At 31.9% G+C, this 23,028-nt stretch overlaps 1 protein-coding gene across 3 annotated transcripts; it reads right to left on the bottom strand.

Moving 5' to 3' along the window:
* Positions 1–2,400: 2,400 nt before the first annotated feature.
* LOC115968039 (MADS-box protein JOINTLESS-like) lies at positions 2,401–19,473 on the bottom strand. 3 transcript variants are annotated; one of them, XM_031087230.1, is made up of 8 exons: positions 19,123–19,470; positions 5,480–5,558; positions 4,550–4,614; positions 4,358–4,457; positions 4,221–4,262; positions 3,423–3,461; positions 3,200–3,327; positions 2,401–2,765 (listed from the first exon to the last, which is right to left on the bottom strand). In XM_031087230.1, exons 1-8 carry the CDS (start codon positions 19,302–19,304, stop codon positions 2,747–2,749), a joined length of 654 nt encoding a protein of 217 aa, XP_030943090.1. In that variant the 5' UTR covers positions 19,305–19,470; the 3' UTR covers positions 2,401–2,746. The 3 variants fall into 3 exon arrangements, with proteins under 3 accessions (XP_030943090.1, XP_030943091.1, XP_030943092.1); XM_031087231.1 differs by lacking the exon at positions 3,423–3,461 and having other exon boundaries at positions 19,123–19,471; XM_031087232.1 differs by lacking the exon at positions 2,401–2,765 and having other exon boundaries at positions 3,223–3,327; positions 3,416–3,461; positions 19,123–19,473.
* Positions 19,474–23,028: the final 3,555 nt, after the last annotated feature.

Here is a 23,028-nt window from a genome sequence, read left to right as displayed (position 1 = left end):
AGAAAACTCTACTTTATTCATGTTTGGTAGTATTTACTTTGTAACCCTATGTTTTGGAAGATGTTAAATGGAGAAAACCGTTTATATATAATAATAATGATGAAAATTATACATTTTTCAAATCTAAAGAAGTAAAAAATAATAAAAATGTTGAAACGGGTATAATATATGATATTGGAATCAAATTAGTCAAATATTAAATTTTAATTCCGGTAATAATAGGTAGGAGGCCGAAGTAGAGGTCAACATCCAAACTTTCTTCAGTCAAAAAAAGGGGCTAGATTTTTGAGGCCATTACTTTTTTCATTGTTTGCAGAAGCGGGCCCATGACTTAAATACAAAACTGGACCACTATGACAAAAGGGTCCAGCTACCTTTTCAGATACAAAATTGGTACTATTTTATTTTATTTTTCCTGAATAAGATGATTTTACTTCAATGAGAAGAAGGAACAAAAATGGTCCAGTCCTCAAGCGATATGCACCACATATATTGTTCCATATGCCTAGGATAAACTGGCCCAGCACTCTTGTCACTTGTTCAATGATTTTATAAAGATAAATGTAAACGAGTACCGTGTAGTGCTTGTTAATATTAGATTAATGTAGATCCTATTTAATAAAAAAATTAGTTAACTAAAAGAAAAAATATAAAACTGACCCCACAATATATTTTAATATATATATATATATATATATGTATATTTCTCTATCAAGTTGGCTCCACAACCTATAAAGTTGCAAAAAAAAAAAAAAAAAAAAAAAGGGACATAAAGCTACAAGAAAAAAAAAAGACAAAAAGATGCTTTGAAGCACAAAAAGGACACAAAGCTATAAAAAAAAAAGGACAAAAAGATGTTGTGCAGCACAAAAAGCTGTTTACTTAATCTATTAACACAACCCATTTAGCTTAAAGTGCAATATTAGATGTTGGAAAAAAATTTATTCTATTCAAGTGTGGTCTGCATTAAGTTCCAATAATTGTTAATCTTTAGTATAAAAGGTCACACTCAACTAATTTGAAGTTAAGATTTTTTTTTTGGTAATAGTAAATGGGGTACCACTGTACATATCACTCGAGCTAAGAGACTAGATATTTGAAGTAGTTTTATTTATTTATTTATTTATTTTGATTCATGAGTTTAATTAATTCAAATTGCAATATAATAAAGTACATGCTTTAGATATACATCTCGATTTAACAATTCGGGAATTGGAATTGAAAAAACATATAAATCAAAGGATGTGACCGCATGTACTATATATAATTAATAAATCAAACTATACAAAGATAGAAGTGGTAAGTGTAATTATTAATTTCAGAATGTTTATTATGTTCATGTTTTCTTGTTATACAAAAAATAAATATGTTTGGTGAGATTTCTGGTTGTAAACCTACTAGCATTAAAATACTATAAATAAATATCACTTCTCTAGAAAGTAGAAACACATGAAAATTATTGATTATGCTATCTGGCTCTTATATGTGACCTCATGTACTATTCATGATTCACATTTTGGTTGTTATTTTTAGTAAAGTGAGAAAAAGGGACTAAAAAGAGTCATTCACAATTGATTAATCAATTACTTGAAGAGTCATACACACATCTAGGAGATAGTTAATTACTCAAGGAGTTCTACTTCTAGATATTCACATTAGCACCCCCAAAAACAAAAAACAAAAAACAAAAAACAAAAGAACAAAAAAAAAAAAAAAAAAAAAAAAAAAAAAAAAAAAAAAAAAAAAGAAGAAGAAAAAAAGAATGACATTTGATATTTATTCGTCTTAACTAGCCCTAACATGTTAAACATTTTTTTGATGATTTTGCTTCATGGTTATTGGTGAATACCAAATTATATAGATATGAAGCAGTTTTGACTGGTGAATACCAAATTATATAGATATGAAGCAGTTTTGACCACACACAAAAAAAAAATTAAAAAAAATTAAAAATAAAAATAATTTAAAATCTTGCTTTATTTTATTTACTTTTAGAGAGAGAGAGAGAGAGAGAGAAAGCCAAGACAAGATCTAGTCAAATATGGATGAAACCTGTTAAGTGCTAATCTTGAGTTTCCAAGGAAGACTAGGAAATAGAACAATCCAACCTAGAAAAATTCAAAATTCAAAATTAAAAACCAAAAAACAAAGAAGAAGAAGAAGAAGAAAAAAACATAAAAGAAAACTGTGGGAGCAAATTAATATTATGAATTATGATATCACTTTTCTCAAGTTGGTGCAAGAATTTGGGTTGCAAAATCATAGGAAGCTCGAAGAAGTCTCATTACAAGCAAGATTGACTTGAAAACATTTTTAGACCTAAAGGCTTAAACCAAAGTGTACTCAAAGAACCATTCTTGATAAAGAAATATTGCGGAAAATATGTAATACTAGCAATCACGCAAAGATAAACAAAACTTATTGCAGAATTTTGAATCAATTTATCAATAGTATGACTTGCCATCAATCTCAACCCTACACTCGACCTTTTCCAACACCCTCTACTTTATTTTTCATTGTAACAAATTGACCCTTGATTCATCCATAAAAATGATTAAGCATCTAAAATCTACCGTATACACATGCAGACTCTCTTAGAATCAGCTAGTGGAAACAAATTGGCCTTACAGAAAATTAATTACAACTCTGAGCTAAGATTTGTATTTACTTAAGCATGGCCATTTTTCTTTTGTATTTGAGAAAAGAGAATCCATGCATGCTCCTCGATCTTCACTCGACTTCAAATTCATTTAGGAAAAGGTAGCCTGCAAGACATAGAAAGATGCACTAAGGCAAAGAGTTTCTCTATAGTAGTAGTATGCATTTCATGCCATGCAATCAATGATGATGGTTAAGTTGCTACAGAAACAGACAAATTGCTTGATGATGAGTTGCAAGTGATTGCACCCTGCGGTTGCAACCATTAATTTCACCACCAAATTTGTCTTTCAATACAAGACGAACCCATTACAACAGTAAATTAGAATATAGTGCATATTGTAAAACTAAATCCAGAGAAATAATTAAACCTAAGGACAAAATTATTTTTTTGGTCAAGTTCCTCTATTGAAACTAAAACTATATGCTATAAGACCCCTAAATATTGAGGTTTGATGTAAATATCCTTTGATTTAATCTTGAATATTATTTCATACTTCATCCAGAAAACTCAAAATTTTTAAGGATTTTACAAACTTACCCCAACTTGAGAGATATGTCTGAACTGTCATTGTCTTGAGGATCAGAGGAGCTACAAATATTGGTGATTGACTCAGATGACTGACCTTGTTCAAGTACATGTGTTTGAGTGCTAAGCAGATTCTCCATCTGTAGAAGAGACATTTTTTATAATTGAGATAGAAAGAGAGGAGGAAGAATTTTTCCATAAAAAAAAAAAAAAAAAAAAAAAAAAGACCTATTACATGTTTTAATCGTTGGTTTTCTTCCATCAGCTGGGCTCCCTGCATTAAAAGAATAAGATGAGCTATTACTAAGACTTCTTAGACTTAAATACAAAATATAATTTAATTAGTACGGTATATTTACCTAACTTCTTATATAAGAAATTGATGCGTTATGAATTGTTATAGGTCAGGTGATAGGATAAACAATATAACATTCAGTTCTGAATTTATGTTAGAATGGTTTCAACTAAAGGTTCAATGGTGGTTGTTACTTGTTGTTAGCCATGTGAACTCCACCTTTCTCTACCCATTGAGCTAGCCAGTGCACACAAAGACCTCTATTTTTATGAACTTGTACCAACTTGCATTAGCATTATGACAAAATTTTTACAGCTGACATTTGCTAAAGATATGGATTTAGGGTTTAAGCTTATTACATTATAGTAATCCTAATTGTACACAGTACTAACTATATTACTGCAATCCTAGGGTTAACACAGAGTTAGTACACTATTATATACAAAATTCAATAATAAATGTGTAGTTGTTTAAAACTTTCTACTGTTCACATAGGCCAAAACCACCTTAATACCTTGTGTTCTTTCAACTTCTCTTAGTTTCTTCTTTCCACCTAATATTTCAATATTTTACCATGATATCATTATGGAGCGGATCATCACTAAAGTACGACACTGTTATACATTGAAACCATATGAACTTTAGCTCAAGGGCACTGATCTATTCCGAAAATGTCTTGCAAACATTATAATAATTGTATGAAATGTCTTGCAAAGATTTAAAAGTTTGGAACATGACCTTTTGCTGAAGGGTAGTGATCTCTTCCAGAAATCTCTCACCCTGCAAGACAAAAGTTTTTTATATTAAGAGAAAGTACATAAATTTCAACACTCCATTATAATGCCGGCAAACAGAGATAAAAAAGAGAGACAAGCCTTTGTTTCTATAACACGGCTCAGGCCTACTTCAAGCTCTTTCTCTAGTTTCTGTAATTCTTCTATATCCATTCCAGGGAGCTCTTCTCCCCTAATCTTTCTGTGTTAGGTGTGAACATTTCTCAACATTAATTTATTGTCGTATGTATATGTCTTTACAGTAACAAGATGTTAGTGATGTAGCTATAATACCTCAGTTCATGTGTCTTCTCCTCAATTTCCTTGCTCAACATGGCATAGGAGGTACCTTTCTCAAGCTAATATAAACAACATGCCGTTCATGAAGATTTTTGAAATGTGAAGTGTTACCGAGCACTTTTAATATAACAATGGTTCTAAAATATGTAAGCCATTCCTGCCTTAAATAAGAAATTTTTGGGGCTGCCGTAAATGTCAGAGTTATCATTCTGGGAGTGCAACAAGTAGTCTTCAAAGTTGTTAAAAAAGAAAATACCTAGCTTTTCTTATGGTGGTAGGATTTTCAATAAAACGCAAATTTCAAAGTTTTCATGAAAATTTCATGAGAAAGTGGATAAAGAAATAATCCAAAGTCATGTTTCCTTCTGACAATGATAAAATTACCTGCATTAAGTTATGGCCATGACCTATGCCACTTTTTGGACAAATTCCTCGATTTAGGCATTCATTTAGTAATTTTTGCTATTTATGGTAAGTTTTTTTTTTCTTCCTTTTATTTATTTATTTATTTATAACTTTCAATTTAGAATTCAGAATAAGATCCCATTTGTTTTGGGATGTCTCGTAAGGTTTGTAGGATTTGATTTTGTAAATTTTCTAATTTGATCTTTTTGGAGATTTTTCATATTTCTAGCCTCATTTTTTGCTTAACATGAGTTAGGGTGTTTAATGGTCTACTAGCATCCCTATGACTTCTTTTCCTATGTATATGCATAGTAGCCTCCAAGGAAATTCAGAATTTCATTAATATAAATTTTAAAATGTTTTTTCTCCATTCCTTTTGGTGGACTTCAAATTTCTCCTTGGGAATTAAAGGAACCTCTTATGGATTCAAGAGTTATTATCTCAAAGTAGACGTAATTTGTTTCTTATGACTTTCCACCTCACTTATTTACCAACTAAAAAAAATTTAAAACATCATACCTGTAGCTCAAGAGATAGTTGGTCCATTTTGCCAAGATTCTCTGGATGTAGATTATGCCTTTCAATTACCTGCTGCATACTTCATACAACATAAGGATAGCACATTTTAATAAAATGTGAGTGTGGATGAACTTATAAACTACTAGTATGTATTTCTGATTCATATCTAAGGAAATAAAACTTGAGCTAGTGACTAAAGAATTAATTATTATCTCATGTTGGCATATCTGCCATTGACTGCAGGCCAATTGTGTTTTCCCAATTAAAATGTGAGGCACAAGAGATATTTATATTGATCGACACAAACTATGTGCAAACTTCTAATTTGGTAAAACTATAAAAGGTGAACATCTATATGAACTCCTAAATTATTTATATTGATTGACTCAAGGGGTACATTATGATGCAAGAAGCATTAAAATTATCTAAGATTTATTTTTGAATGTATATATATATATATATATATATTTTACTTTAAATTTTAAATTGAGCTTTATTGTTGAGGGTTTTAGGTGATTTGACTAGGCATTTTTCTATATTGGTGTAATCCCTAGACCCTGTTAAACTAGTACTGCTGTAATTGTGAAAGGCAATACAATTTGAATAAGAATAATTTGATGATTTGAGAATGATGACTTTCTCTTTGTTTGGTAGTGATGCCAAATACACCTAGGTGGTGATGCCTAGGGCTTGCAAGCAAATTTTAGGAGGTGGAGCCTAAAGTTTGTCCTGTTTATCCTTTTATTCTTTTCTTTATCCTTGTTTTCCTATTTTATTCTACATCAACTTGGTATCAGAACATCTGATCCCCTCCACCCAATTCAAATTAGTACAAAAAGAAAAAGAAAAAGAAAAAGAAAAAAGAAAAAAGAAAAAAACTCCACCCATTAGCCCAATTTTTGAAAGAAGAAGAAGTGAGATTAGCCTATTAAACCTAGAAACGATCAAGTTCTTTAGCAGCAACAAGTTTAGTTTCAGTCTTTGTATTTTGTGGCTAAAAATGACTTCCTTTGATAGAGACTTTGAGGTGCAGCTTAAGGAGGATGTGAAAATCCTCCTTAACTCCTATTCCTCCATTGATAACCACCTCACTCTTATTGATATAGACAAAAATTTGTTAGAAAATGTGGATCAAGCACCATCTAAATCAATGCAAGATGCACTTTTACCCTCAATGAAGGCATTGGTCACTAATGAACTTTTCAATTGCATCTTGCATTACTGAGATTACGAGGATAACAACACCGGATGCCCCATATGATGATGAGCAAATGAAGGAAGAATTTTAGCTGATTGTAGCAACATTTGAAAATTTGTCTATTTGTCTCATGTGCCCAATTGTTACCATACGAAGGAGGTTTCAATTCTTGACACTGTTGCAAAGGTCCGGTCATGCTTGGTGATGTTGGACCTTGAGTGCTTGCAGGATAAATATCATAGAGTAAATACTTGTTTTAGTTTTGGAAATTTTAAAGATTGAAAAGATACTCTAAAATTCAAAGTAAGACTTCACAAAACTCGTCATATTAGTTTTCCATGACAGTTCATCATGAAGCCCTACAAAATCCTAGAGATCTAGGTATGCACTTCTTGTTATTTAAATTAATGTTGCCGAAAATTTTATCATTAACTACATTGAAATTCCTTTTGAAAATGCTTTATTTGGTTAATTGCAATTCTTAACAACCACAATCAAAGACAAGTTGATAAGTCCCACTAATGCACTGTAAAGACCACAATTATGATGGAAAAGACCATGTTATTATCATGATCCTGATTAATGTGACTATAAGATCAATACTGAAACGAACATAGTACTTTTCAAATTTGAATGAAATCTAGTTAATTACCTAAGTTATGCTACTTATTTTCACTGTGGTTTAATTAGTAATGGTGCTAAATAATGGTGTGACATGAGGTTCCCATAGACAAGGACATGCGGGGTTTCCATGGATGTGCGTGCGAGGTAGACATGTGGTTCCCATGGATGGTGTACGAGAGGCCCATTGATGATGCGTTGATTAAGTGATAAGCCCATTCGGCAAGGGGGAGTGGGTAGGACTTGTTCATGGCCCACAGAGTGGACGGGAAGCCCACAGAGAGGCAGCAACTCAGACACGAGGGGGAGATTGTTAGGTTACACGTGTGAGTGAAGTCCTACATTGAATAAAGATTAGAAAGATGAGTGGTTAATATAACATAATTGAGTACATACCCTTTAGACTTAGGCCTTTTGGGTTAGAGTGTATCTCTATATGTTATATTAATTACTTAAGGAAACTCCCTAATGTGTTTACGTACCCAACAGTGCAGCCTCATTTCAAAGAATTTGGTTATGTACTCTCCTTATAAATACATGCTTCATCCATATCCTAGAACTTTCTTTTTGAAGTCTCAAATTGCAATCTTTGAGGGAGGGTTTGGCATGGTTAGCTTGTGAAGGGTTTAACCTTGGAGGAGAGAGACGTTTAACAACACTATCCAACCAAGTAGGAAAAGGTTATTCCTAACAAGCTCGCAATAACATGAAAAATATAAAAGGTGACACAGAAAAATGGCATCATTTTAATGGGGATTAAACAAAGCTTCAGGCATGGACATTTGAAATTGAAAAGAGTTGGAACTCATTGAAAAGAAGGTGACTTCTCTCTTTCCCAAGAGCAATTACCAAAATACTGGGTTGTACATGCCATTTCCAATTCCTAAGGCACTCTGGGAAGATGTCTTTATGAATATTGTTGTGGGTTTTCCAAAGACGAAAAGGATTATAGCAAGAGTCCAGATGCTTATCATGTGACTGATTTTTACCTTTGAGAGGCTGTAAAACATCATTGTATTTTAAAGACCATGTCATTAAATCAAGAAACTTAAGTTCAAAATCCATTTTGGGCACAACCTTTAGTTGATGTTCGCAACTAACCTTCAACATGGTTCAACTTGTCATCCTCAAATTGATCAAGCATAGGTTGCTAATAAAAGTTTAAGGGATTTTCTGAGAGTTACCCTTCCAACTCAAGTTGAATTGCTTACAATCGGTTTGCTAGCCAAACTACAAATTCTAGTCCATTTAAAGTTGTGTATAGTCAAAATCCTATTACCCTTCAAAACAAAAATCCTATTAATGCTATTGACATGAAATTACTGCTTACTACTAATCATTGTAGTGAAGATAATGAGGAAAGAGTTAAGTACATAAAATTGCTACTCATAATTTTAGTGGAGACATTGAGGACAGAGTAAAATATATAAGGAAGTTGGATGAAAATGTTCAAGACTGATTTCTCAAACAAATTCAAAAGTACCAAAAAAGTAAGCTAACAAACACAGAATACCAGCAACTTGTAAGAAAGGTGATTTGGTGTGGATTCATTTTTTTTTTTTGATAAGTAATAAGATATATTGATATAAAGGGGGTGTTCATCTCTTTGCATCATTGATAAAATTTCTCTATATGAACAATCAATACCCAAAACTATTTTTCAGTAAACAATCAAATAAATATCCAAATTTTCATAAGATTCAATGAATGAAGGGGAAACTTGAAGATTGTAAACCAAATCTTCTAATTTTGTTTTAAATATAATTTTTTTATATTCTTTCTTCCTTTTTTTCTCCCTAAAATCAAAATCTATTGATCTTTTCTCACATTTCTTGCTATTTTCTAAATGTATTATTTTTCCTTTGTTATGGGTATTAAGCAATGGAAATTCTATCATGGTGTTTAAAGTTAATTCTATTTCCCCAAATTTGAGTGAACAATACTAAAAAATTATTTTTTGTTTTTTATTTTTTATTTTTATTTGAGAACCTAACAAACTAAATTTTCTTACTCCCTACTGTTGTACGTTACATGATAGGTAATGCACACATTAGAACGTGATGGAGCGCCCTTATATGATATATCATGCCAATTTACAAAATAATGGAGCACCCCTGTATGATTTCATATAAGATGACTTGAAACCTATGTGGCACAGAAAATTTAATTTGATTTCAAGGAAAAAATAATAATTTTATTTTATCATTAAACCCTAAAAGACTCTTAAAAAAAATAATTAAAGCCGAAATAAAATTAAAATGAAATTAAAAAAAAATAGAGATACTTTCATTAGGACATCCTTTCAAGTATGATGTTTAGGCATATCTAATGCTATTAATATAGGCTCCTAAAATTATGGGTAATTTTTTTTCTTTTATTTTTCTTTTTTTGAGAGGAAAATTTGTGGGTTGCCTATATACCAGTAACCCAACTTTTAGTGACTTTGGATTTTAGTATATTTTTTGGCTAATAAATGCAAATCTTCCTTTATCATCTTTTAAAAAAAATATGATTTTTCTTTTATCTTTTTTTTTTCTTTTCCAAATACGAAATTTAATAATTTAGATAATTATTAATAGGAATTTGTTATGATCATGTTTGTATATGGAGCTATTTATTCCATCATTTAAAGAAAATATAATGTGGCAAGATTCTAATGAAGGGTTTTAATGTAGAATAGAATTTAAAATAAATTAAAAATATAAATTACAATAATGACGTTCAAATTGTAAGGACTCAAAAACTTATGTGATCAAATTTTATGAGGTCAACCAAAAGTTAAACTCCTCTAAAATGCACATTAAAATATATATATGATATTTATTTTCTACTTATAATGTAAATATGAAATATGAATATTATGATAGTTATTAACTAGCATTTATTGTGATTATATTTGTATAGGAACTAAATATTCTATTATTTAAAGAGAATGGCCAAGTTTGGCTACAATCTTAGTTGCATCCTTTTGCTTCAATTTCCTCCAAGACACTGACATGTGTTTTTTTTTTTTTGGGATAAGTAAGAATGTTATATAAACGAATGACTACTCTATGCATGAAAAACATAGAGCAAACCCAGAAAATGCAAGAAGAACAAAACAAAGAGAAAACATACTGTCCATAAGGTTGGTGTTGTCTTGTTTTCAGGCTTTTACGGGTTTGAAGGTCAATGTTGGGAAAAGTGAGATTGTCCCTGTTAAGGAGGTGAATAATCTAGATGCACTGACTAATATTCTTCAACGTAGAGTGAGCAGTTTGCCTATGAAATATTTGGGGATGCCGTTGGGGACTTCTTTTAAGACAACTTCGATTTGGAATCCTATTTTGGAAAAAATGGAGAAGCTATCTAGGTGGAAGCGTCTCTATTTATCTAAGGGTGGTAGGCTCATGTTACTAAAGAGTACTCTCTCTAGCCTCCCAACGTACTTTTTATCTCTTTTAACTATTCCTAAATTTGTGGCTGCTAAATTGGAAAGTATTTAGAGAAACTTTCTTTGGGGGTCTTCTGAGGGGAGTATCAAATATCCTTTGGTGACTTGGGAAAAAGTGTGTTTACCCGTCGAGATGGGTGGTTTGGGGATAAGAAGTGTGGTGTAATTTAATCAAGCTTTATTAGGGAAATGGTTGTGGAGATATGGTCATGAAGTTACCCATCTTTGGCGGCGAGTTATCTCCACAAAATATGGTGAGGGTCAAGGGGGGTGGTGTACTGAAGTGTGCAGGAGGACTCATGGGTGTGGCCTATGGAGAAGCATTAATGGAGGGTGGGAGAGCTTCTCTAAGCATTTGTCTTTTGTAGTGGGTGAAGGCACTCATATCCGCTTTTGGCATGATAGGTGGATTGGTGATAATATTCTAAAAGATCTCTATCCTGAGCTCTATGTGTGTTCAACGGTCAAGGATGCTTGTATCTTTGAGATTTTGTGGATTCCAAAAGGAGGTACTGTTAGAGTATGGGATTTAAGGTTTTATAAAGCTTTTGAAGATTGGGAGCTAGCTGCATCTTATTCTCTATTCTAGCTTATCCAAACTCGTATTCCTCGAGGTGATAGGAGTGATACTCTTTGTTGGCGGCTAAAAGGTGATGGTAAGTTTGACACCCGATCTTATTACCATGTGATTCGGGGTGCTTTGAATTCTTTTTTTCCTTGGAAGGGTGTTTGGAAACCAAAGATTCCTAGGCAAGTGGCATTCCTTTTATGGACAATTGCACATGGTCGGATCCTCACTTTGGATAATCTAATGCTTAGGGGTTGCCCGTTGGCTACTTGGTGTTGTATGTGTTGTTGTGATGGGGAGTCGGTAGACCACCATCTTCTTCATTGTCCTGTTACTCATTCCCTATGGACTTTTATGCTTCAAGGTTTTGGTATTCATTAGGTTATGCCAGGATCAGTGATGGGTTTGTTATCTTGTTGGCATTAGTGGCTTGGGAATCATAATTCGGACATTTGGAATTTGGTTCTATGGTGCTTAATGTGGATTGTGTGGTTGGAACGAAATCGTCGCTCCTTTGAGGATAATGAGAAGACGTTGGATGAGTTAAAGGTTTTATGCCAACGTAGTCAATTTGGAGTGGTCTCGTTGTTGGGGTTTTACTTATTGTTCTTCTCTCTCTGTGTTTATGTCTTCCCTTAGCTTAGTTTCCTAATTACTCTTTTTGTTGTGCTGTTTGTTCTATTTTTTCTTGTTGTTCATCATCATGAACAACTTGTACTTTTCCTTGTTTGCTCATTAATAATAGTTTTCTGATTACCTATAAAAGAAAAGAAAAAAAGAAAAAAAAGAAAACCAGACAACATATTAATTACAAAAGAGAAAGAGAACTAAGAAAAGAAGGGAGAGAATCACTAGTCGTGAGTCCCCATGCCCGAGACCAATCAAAAAGAGTCCCACTAAAAGAAACAAGCATCTGATTACCAGAACTATTCAAATCCTCAAAAGTTCGCCGATTCCATTCCTTCCAAATACACCATAGGATGCATAACGGAACTAAGTTCCAAATCTAAGACTAATGCTTCCCCAACCAATTCCACCAGCCAAAAAGCAGATCTGGGATCGATCTAGGTATAACCTAAGACAAACCAAAAGTTATTAAGGCAAAGCTCCACAACCGATGAGCCATCTCACAATGAAGAGGTAAGTGGTCTACCGTCTCTCCACATTGACATGTGTTATTGTTTACATATGACTCACTTAATCACACTTAACCCAACCAATACTTGTCATGTGCATTGCACAAATGCATGTTAGTTTCTTAGAAGAAGTTTTTGCCTAAGGCTGCAACTAAATTTGTAGCCAAACTTTGTTCTAAAGAAAATATGATTACAAAAAATAATTTAAATTTAATTAAAAATATATATAAAAATAATAACATATAAAATTGTAAGGCCTCAAAAACTTATGGCACAATATTACAAAGTCAACAAAAAGTCAAATTTTGGTTATATATATATAATAGATTATAGAAAACTTTACAAAATATATATATATTTTTAATAAATATAAAATTTGACAATTATGGTAATTATTAATAAGCATGGTCAATGGCCAAATTGGTCATCTAGCTAACTAATACCAAAGAAAAGGGTAGATGTGTATGTGACTTTTGGACGGAGATAATGGCCAAGAGTTTGTTGATGATGTCGTCCAACCGCAATTTAATGATAATGCGGTTATGCAAAGTAAAGATTTAATTGAAGAAGGTGATTGCTAATTGATCCATCGAATACTCGTAATTCCTAAAAATGACTCTAACGACGGTTGACTTGGTTATAGCATCTTCAAGTGCACATGCAAGTTCCATGTTAAGGAATATTCCATTAACATTGATGGAAAAGTTTTTGAGAACATCGTTTCACAAGAAATGGTGGACAAGATTAAATTGAAGATTGAACCCCATGTAAAGCCTCAGAGAATAGCATGGTTTAAGCAAGGTAAAGAGGTAAAGGAAATTAGATGATGTTGCGAAAGCTACAAGAAGATAAACACATTGCTTTCTGAATGATGAAAAAAAAAAAAAAAAAAAAAAAAACCTAAACACGTTAGCTTCTAAATGAGAACCTCGAATTGACGAGGGGTCCCTTGCATCCAAAAGGTAATAAGGTCCTGGAATCCACTAAAGAGAAATAGACAAAGTTTGTATTTTTATAAATCTGAAAATTGAATTACCTGAAGGCTACAATATGTTTAAATAGTAAAAGAAACCCTAGGGCGGCTAAGAAAACTCCCAAAAACCCTAATCCGTGCTAATCATGTAATTAGGTGGCAAAATAGTGGTTTTTGCCAAAAATAGCAAAATTTAGATAATTGCGGAAATTGAAAATACTCTATAAGAGATGTCTCTAAAAGTTATTAAGGAAACACAAACATTACTATAAATAGCAAAAACACTATTTTCGAGGCCTTAACGAAGGAATTTGCCTAAATTTAGGTGATGCTCATGGTTGAGTCTGGATTAGAATGCCGTTTCCCTTCAACTTGCCAAATTTCATGCAATTTCGACACTGTTTCCCCAATGGCCTCTACTGGCACCCCCCTTTGATCTTACGTTGTGACTTTCGATGCCCTTGCTGCTCCAAGAAGGCATGTACTGTCTGTTCTACATCACTAGAAGATATCTTGTTTCTTTTGTAATGCAAAATAATTGTAAATATGAAGTTTGGTGTGATATTGTTGTCAAGGATGTTAGTCATTTCCTCATTTGGTGTAGCCTTGGCAATATGATAGGCATGCTATCCATGATGGCCATAGAAATACGTATACCTTTAAAATTAGAAAGTTTGAATGTGTCATTTTGCCAACTAAGAATGAAAGAGCTCCGAAATCTTTCAAAGAACAAGGCAGTAATTTTCTTATTTTTTCCAATTGTAATATGAGATAAAAGTACTGGGGTGGTGTACATATTGGTGGCTAAAGAAAAAAAGGAAGCTTGTTAGTGTATTGTATAGCCTACCTAACAAAGTGCACTATCAAATCAATCTAAAGGAGCATGAAAAATTGAATAGGCAAGTTATGACTCCTTGTGTAGTACCAACCTTACTCATGCCAAAGGAGGATGGCACTTAATAGATCTACATTAATAGCCGCACCATGAACCAAATTATTATTAAATTATTTGGTCATATTCCAAGAATTGATGACTAAAAACACATTGAAGAGCAAGAGAATGCCTAAAAAACTTTAGACTGAAGCTATTGATTATATGCAATCTATTTGTCCAATTGTTTCCCACTTTCTTGTGTTTGGGAGCATAGCATATCCACACATATTAGATCAAGAGAGGTCCAAGCTAGATAACGAGAGCAAAAATTATGTCTTCATTCGCAATGATCCAAGCTCTAAAGGCTATAAGCTTAAAAATCCGAACACTGGAAAATTAATTATCAATCGAGATGTGGAATTCGAAGAAGAAGGTATGTGAGATTGGAGCACCCAAGAAGAAGAAAAATATGATTTCTTCATTGCTTGAAGAGGAAGAGTATTTGAATAAAGTTCAAGAAGAGCTTCACACACCACCTCCATCACCAAAATCTCCCATTTATGAAAGTCAATCCTCATAATCATCACTAAAAGCAAGTGATCAAGAAGAATGAGAAGTCTACAAGATCTCTATGATTCAACAGAGAATATAGATGATCTAATGCTCTTTTATCTGTTTGCTAATTGTAACCTACAAGAATTAAAGAAGTTGTGCAAGATAAGAAATGGATGAAAAGATCAAGGTAATAAAGAAGAATGATAAATGGAGGTATTTTGATTGTTTGTTTGTATATAAATGATTTGATTTTTATAAGAAAAAATCCAAGTAAGTTTGAGGACTTCAAGAAAGCAATGAATAAGGAGTTCGAAATGACAGATATTTGGCTTATGAAGCAAATGGAAGTTGTGATATTCATTTCCCAAGAAGGATATGCTAAGGAGATGTTAGGAATTTGTTGGTTCCTAAAGGGGATGTGTGGGAAGTGTTTGAAAATGGATGTGAATTGTAGGTGAATTGACTTAAAGGCATAGAGAAATATTAAGAGTGAAAGGAAATGCAATAAGGAAGAGTTAAGTGCTTACAATTCACATCCATTTTCATACATGGCTTTATCTTAACCCATGGCTTTATCCTTTTGATTACTAATTAAGCATGTGTTCTCACCGACTATGTGATTATAGTGTTACATGTGTCAATAGCTCTAACTAACTCTATCCTAATCCCAACATGTGTAACTAACTAACTAACTCTATCCAATTTTGGGACTAACTTTTAATTTAATGGATGGAACTTCAAGAGGTATTAGGATATTACAACAGCTATGAGATTCCTAACATTCCCCTCCCTTTCAAAATAGCTGACAAGGTGTTGTTATTGTTGGCATCATCATCAAAGGAAATCTTCCAATGGATCAATATCTTAGTGACATCTTGATCACTATATTCACACTTCTCTTTGACTAGTGGTCTCATGTACTTTCAAAATCCACTTAAATTCTTGAGCTCTCAATGGTTCTTCAATCTTCAAGATCTTTTTATTTCTTTAGACCATGGAATGTTCTTGGATCCTTGTGGCCTCATTTGATTCTTGAACCATTGGAATTGTTGGCTCTTGCATTTTTGATTATTGCATCACTGACACTTGGATTTTTTATTCTTGAATTGTGAACTCTTGAGTGGCAACCTTTATTGGTGAATTAAGAATTGGTTCTGAGTCCACAGACATGAAATTCACGGGCTTTTGCATCTTGGATTCTTGGGTGATAATCTCCTTTGATGCATCAAGGATTGGTGTTCAAAACCTGACTTCTTGCGCATATGAAATCCACCCAATTTGTGCATAATTCCGATGCCTGCACATCTTGAAAATATTCCCACACCTCTCCTTACATGTAATAAGAGGCAATAAAAAACATGAGATGTGGTGGAGTGTTTTTTGGAGCAAAGAATTCATAGAGGTTGAGAAGCCGCCAAAAAAAATCTCCACCTTTGAATGTAAACTCAATGAAAGCTTGATGAGTTGCAACAAATTTGGTCATTTCAAGATCAATGGCTCTGATACCATTTGTTAGGACCTCAATGGTTCCTAAGGGAGATGGGTGGGAAGTGTATGGAAATGGATACAAAATGCAGGTGAGTTTACTTAATTCGAGGTAGTCTCTCTCCATAAAGAAATATTAAAAGAGAGCAAAAATGCACTAAGCAAGAAATTGGTTTGTTTTTTAAAATGTTACAGATTAAGGTAACATGCAACTATTTATAAAATCCAAGCTCTTATCTTGTTGGCCACACATGGCTTAAACCTATTGGCTTATTAAGAGCTCTAACTAACTCTGTTCTAATCCCAACATGTGTAACTAACTCAATCCTATCTTGGGACTAAGTACGAATTGAAGGGATGGAACTATATGAAGTATTAGGATATTAGAACAAATATGAGATTCCTAACATGAGATCCTAAAGAAATTTTAGATGTCAAATTACAAGCTAGTTAGTACTCTTGTGGAGTGAAGTTGTCAAAGCATGAATATAGAGAGAGGGTAAATCAAACATTCTTCAAGAGTTTGGTTGGAAGTCTGAGGTAGCTAATATGCACAGACCAAACATTCTCTTTGGTGTTGGACTTCTTAGTCGCAACATGGAGGTACCAACTATGACTCATTTGAAGACAACCAAGAGAATTCTTCATTATATGACAGGTACACTAGATTTTGGACTATTGTATTCACCCTCTAAAGTGTTTAAACTTGTTGGGTACAGTAACAGTGATTAGGCTGGGGACACCGATGATAGAAAGAGTGATAGTGGGTTTGTATTCTATATGGGTGATATTGCATTTGCATGGACATCCAAGAAACAACCAATTGTGACTGTATGTTGCTACTACCTCTAGTGTTTGTCATGCAATTGGGCTTAGAAATTTGTTGAAGGAGTTGCAAATGTTGCAAGCAAAAGTTATGAAGATATTTGTGGACGATAAGTTAACACTAGCTCTTGTAAAGAACCTAGTCTTTCATGACCAAAGCAAGCACATGGATACCTAGTATCATTTTATTTGAGGATGTTTTGCTAGAAACAAAATTCCACTTGAGTTTGTGAAGTCACATGATTAGGGTGCAAATATCTTCGCCAAGCCACTAAACTATGACACCTTCTACAAGATGCGAGCCTAATCTGTGGTGATCAAAAATTAAGTTTAAGAGGAGGTGTTGAAAGTTAAACTTAATTTATGTTATGAAAATCTATTTTATTTATGAAAATGAGTTAGTTGAAGATACATAAAATAACGAGGCAAGTTTACGTAATGAATGTATCGAGATTTTTTTTTTGGAGTTATATAATAAACACAAGAAAAGTTATGGTTGGACATGTATATATACCTCATCCATCCGTCAATTTTAAAAAGTGTGAAAAAAGAGAAATACAATTATTTAAGTGTTCTCTCTCTCTCTCTCTGTCTGTGTGAATCACTTTCTTTGAATGGTGCATGAGTGTTTGAGAGTGCAGGTGGGAAAAGACCCACCAATGTTTTTCCAACAACCCTAACTAGTTTATTGAGAATCCATACCCGATCCTTAAATTTTGAGAATAAGGCTTTGTTATTTTTTAGGATCCATAACCGATTCTAAACATTAGTGTAAGGCTCAGTTATTTTCGTTGTTTTCATAGTTCTTGTAATGCTTATATATTACATGTAGAGTAAAGTAATTTGTTTCATTTTTCTCAATCAAGACTACATGACAATTGCAATTTGTATATTGCACACTCTTTGAACTTTCATCATACACTAGCAATGTAAGCCTAATGGTGTTATTTGCTAGTGGAAGAACACTACAACTAAGTAGATTTAACATGTACATATGTGATATTACTATAGAAGATAGGAAGAGAATTTATTTAACGAGATCAGGGCTCACTTTTGTGTTGGAATCTTTAGCATTAGATTTTATGTATGCATAACCAAAAGTGTTTCAATTGATATATGTTACTCTAAACAAAAAATTATAATCTCTAACGTTGCTCCTAAGCTAGAGTCATATAATTTCATTGAGATTTGCATGATATTTTATGAAGAAATTCTTACAGTAATGCTGTGAATAGATTAGTCAGGATAACAAAAGTGGATTTAATCAGGTAGAAGTGCAAAAGTACAAAGACCATCAGGCATTATATGAAGATTTTTTTTTTTTTTTTTTTTTTTTTTTTTTTTGAGAAAACAAACACTAAAGTCAGAGTTGAAGCGGCTAATTGAAGTTTTACAATAAGCAAGTGCAACTCTAAAACTCAGGGTAAATAAAACATTAGATTATAAGCTAATTAATAGGCAATAATAAGCAATATTCAAAGACAAAATAACCCGCTTATAGAACTGCAAAACAAGCAGCAGCTACATATATACGTTAAACCCTTCAGGGTAAGAATTGAAAGCTGTTATTATTTGGTTTACCAAAAAAAAACTGTTTATTTTTCTTTTTTTTTTTTTTTTTTTTTTTTTTTTTTTTTTTTTCCCTTTTCTTTAGACAGAAACCATAAGATTTTGCAGTACTTTATCTTTTATTGATTAGATGTTACATAGTACTATTTTTTAAATCACTTATTCGGTTTGTTCCGTATTTTTGTTTAAAGGATCTTTATTTTGAGCAGTTGGGTCTCTCACTCTCTCACACACACACCTTAGAAATCATAAAATCATAGTGAATGCATGAACAAAGCGATCAAGGAATGGACAATGACATATTTTTCTATAGATAGAAAAAAGGGTTTTTCTCTTAGTCAAAAAAATGAGAAAAAAAAAAGGGTTTTTCTATAAGTAGAAAGAAGTGTGAGAAAGAGATTGAAACCTTGAACTGGCGTATTCAAAGAGCTTTCCTGTCGCAGAAAAGACCATGAGACCAATTTCAGCATCGCAGAGAGTAGAGAGCTCAAAAGCTTTCTTAAAAAGTCCTCTCCTCCTCTTTGAGAATGTCACCTGCCTTGCCGTCGTATTGTCAATCTTCTTAATCTGAATTTTCCTCCTCGTCATTTTCCCAGATATTAGGTTATCAGACCCTTTACTTCAAAGTTCAAACCAAATTATTAGCCCAACTTTGAATTCCAGAAATAGAAACTATTTGCATACAAAGCTCAGAGAGAGAGAAGAAAAGAGATAGGTAGAGAATAGTACAAAAATAAATTACACAATAAATAAAATAAATGTTACGGATTACGGATTGGTAAAGAGAAATAAAATGAAAGCTATGTATTATTGTACGGAAGAGGAATATTGTTTTTTTTTGTCTTGCATTACGATTTTTTTCTATTCTTATTTTTGTTATATATATTATTTAAGTTCCTTTATTTACATTTGAATCTAGTTTTTCCGTCGATCTCTATTCGATTCTACCATTAAGTCCTCTTTTTCTCCAACAGCAAAATTAGGTCATTTTTCGGGAGAATTACATTGAAAAGATATATAATTTAAATGACTAAATTGAAAAGGAAAAATTAAAACTATAGGAACAAAATTGAAAACTAGATAAGTTTAGATGATGCAGTTTTGTATTTAGTCTTTTAAAAAGTGCGGATCCTTGTGATTAAGTAATATTACCCAATTCTTTCATAGAGGAGAGCTTGAATTCAAATCCTGTATTTATAAAAAAAATAAAAAATAAAAAACTCTAGTTAGGTGGTGACGTGGTGTGCAGTTGAATTTGAAAACTAGAGAGACTAAAATAAAGTTCAAGACAAGGTTATTTAAAGCTATACATAGAGAGAAAATTTATTTATTTTTTTATATGAAGAGGAGGCTAAATAAATTTAAGAACAAATTAATATTGTTTCTAAATAATTTGTAGGTTTTAGTTTCATCCTTGAACCAATGCTTGTGTTAACTTAATAATTCAATGATGTTTCTAAAAAAAAAAAAAAAAGTTCAATGTTATACTTGTTCCATATTCCTTTTGAAAATTGAATGCAGAATGATTTTCATTTTCATGAAATTGCTTTACAAAGGCATGAGATTAAAGAGTTCAAAAGAAATTGGAAAACTGCCGTTTATTTATCTATGGTTTGGCCTTATTATAATTTAGGTCATAAAGTATTTATTATTATATTTAACACCCTATAATTTGGACTAAAATGAAACCAATTTTCATTTTGTGAACAGATTATTTATTCCCTTTTGGTTTGTGTGTATCACAACTTAGTCTCACAAACTTTTCAATTACTACATTTTCACCCCTAAAATTTTTAAAATAAAATCTAAAACTCTAGTTTGGATGGAATTCTATTGACTTCATCTTAGTCATCTTATGGGCAAAATGAAATAATTGGAAGGTTGTAAAAATAAATTATAATTGGACAATATCATAGGTGGCTATAGTGGCAAAGGATCAAAGGGGCCGGGGTGGGGAGGGCAACCCAATTTTTTTTTAAATCTTGAATATTTATTACTTTGGTTTTTTTTTTTTTTTTTTTTTTTTTTTTTAAATCCTTAAAAATTTTATTAAAAAAAAAATCTTATATATGAAACGGCAAAGTTGCTTGACTTCTAACATCCTAAATCTTAGTTAAAATTTTTAAATATCTATAAATAAAATAATTATTTTTAAAGTATGTAATTTATTTAAGAAAGTATAAGGTTACTTATATTTATTTTAATAGAATCACAATTTTATTAGGGTTGGACATTTATAAATTATAATGAACATTATTATGCTAACAATTATCTCAAGTAATAATAAGAAAAAAAAAAAAAAGGGTTTTGTTCTTACACTTTTGTAGATGCCTAATTTTACAACCTATATTTAACCTCATTTGGAGACAAAAGGGTAATTTTACATCCTAAAGGTAAAATCGTAATGTTTGACCGTAATTTCATTCGCTTCATATAAAACAAATCTTTAAATCTTAATAATTAAAACTACAGGTCACAGGCTTCAATCAAAACCATTGGACTAAAAGATATCTCGAAATCAAGTTTTAACTACTAAGATGTATCCACAAGGTTGAGTTTGATTATATGTGAGTATGAACAATTGATTTTAATTGGTACAATGAGGATTCAATTTAAAATCAAGGACATGTCATAATCCTATTTAATTGAACTAAAAATAATTGTAAGGTTGCACACACTTGATTAATCTGATTATCAAATACTAATGATTCCACGATTATTCTTGTAATTATCCTTTAAAAAGGGCAATTAGGCAAAATTAAGTGTTTTTAGGCCCCCCCATAAATGTGATTGGGTTAAAATGACATTTGCTCGTTCTTTTGTCAATATCCTTGAATCATTACTAATGAAAAGTTAAAATGCATTGTTCCTTCTTTTTTTTAATGTATTTTTGCTAATTTTTTAACCATTATAGGTTTAGATAAATGGTTTTATCATTTTGTTTTTGTTTTTATTATTATAGTTTGATAGTTGGAAGAAGATTATTTGGCAATTGAGAGCTACAATGCTCTTGGCAAAAGGTTTTATAATTTAATGGCATGGAGATTTAATTTTTTGTTTTTTTTTGGAAACTGGACCAATCATATTATTAAATATTGAAAGAAACTGACTCTATATACAACGCCTCAACGGCTGGAGGTGGAGACTCCTCTAACCAACAAATATCCTCAGCATTCAGCAATCAAACTTGCATGCCTAGCTAAAGGGTGTGCAACACTGTTTAAATGTTTGAATATATGCTTTGACATTTTTTTTTTTTTTTTTTTTTTTTTTTTTTTAAATACCTAAGTTTTAGGCCCAAAAAATGTGAAAAGAAAACCAACAATACTACTAAATACTGTATATCAAAATGGAAATTTCATATATCATCTAAAACTTACAAAGAGAAAAATAGAAAAAGAAAAAACTCTACTTTATTCATGTTTGGTAGAATTTACTTTATAACCCTATGTTTTGGAAGGTGTTAAAAGGAGAAAACCCGTTTATATAATAATAATGATGAAAATGATACATTTTTCAAATGGAAAGAAGTAAAAAAATACTCATAAAAATGTTGAAACAGGTATAATATATAATATTGGAATCAAATTAGTCAAATATTAGATTTTAATTCCGGTAATAATAGGTAGGGGGCCAATGGAGAGGTCAACATCCAAACTTTCTTCAGTAAAAAAACAGAGGCTAGATTTTTGAGGCCATTACTTTTTTCATGTTTTGCAGAAGCGGGCCCATGACTTAAATATAAAAATGGACCACAAAAGGATCCAAGTACCTTTTCAGATACAAAATTGGTACTATATATATATATATATATATATTTTTTTTTTTTTTTCCCCTAAATAAGATGAGTTTACTTCAATGAGAAGAAGGAACAAAAATGGTCCAGTCCTCAAGTGATATGCACCGCATATATTGCTCCTGCCTGGGATAAACTGGCCAAGCACTCTTGTCCCTTGTTCAGCTCGATGATTTTATAAAGGTAAATGATTTTATAGAGATAAATGTTAATAAGTACTGTGCATTGCTTGTTAATATTAGATTAATGTAGATCCTATTTAATAAAAAAATTAGATAATTAAAAGAAAAAAATATAAAACTGACCCCACAATATATTTTAATATATATATATATATATATATATATTTTCTCTATTAAGCTGGCTCCACAATTTATAAACTGCAAAAAAAAAAAAAAAAAAAAGACAAAAAGATGCTTCGAAGCACAAAAAGGACAAAAAGCTATAAGGAAAAAAAAGGGACAAAAAGATGCTATGCAGCACAAAAAGCTGTTTATGGTATCCATTAACACAACC

The sequence above is a fragment of the Quercus lobata genome, chromosome 11 (genome assembly GCF_001633185.2).
Source record: "Quercus lobata isolate SW786 chromosome 11, ValleyOak3.0 Primary Assembly, whole genome shotgun sequence".
Classification (NCBI taxonomy): Eukaryota; Viridiplantae; Streptophyta; class Magnoliopsida; order Fagales; family Fagaceae; genus Quercus; species Quercus lobata.
This window is presented reverse-complemented; position numbering and strand designations above follow the sequence as displayed.

Bases quoted from the DNA above. Each gene is read 5' to 3' on its own strand.
- LOC115968039 (XM_031087230.1), bottom strand. From the start codon at position 19,304: ATGACGAGGAGGAAAATTCAGATTAAGAAGATTGACAATACGACGGCA. The intron at 4,263-4,357 runs GCTTGTCTCTCT...TTTGTCTTGCAG, and splicing joins GCCGTGTTATAGAAACAAAG to GGTGAGAGATTTCTGGAAGA. The intron at 3,328-3,422 runs GTAATAGGTCTT...TCTCTTCTACAG, and splicing joins AAAACCAACGATTAAAACAT to ATGGAGAATCTGCTTAGCAC.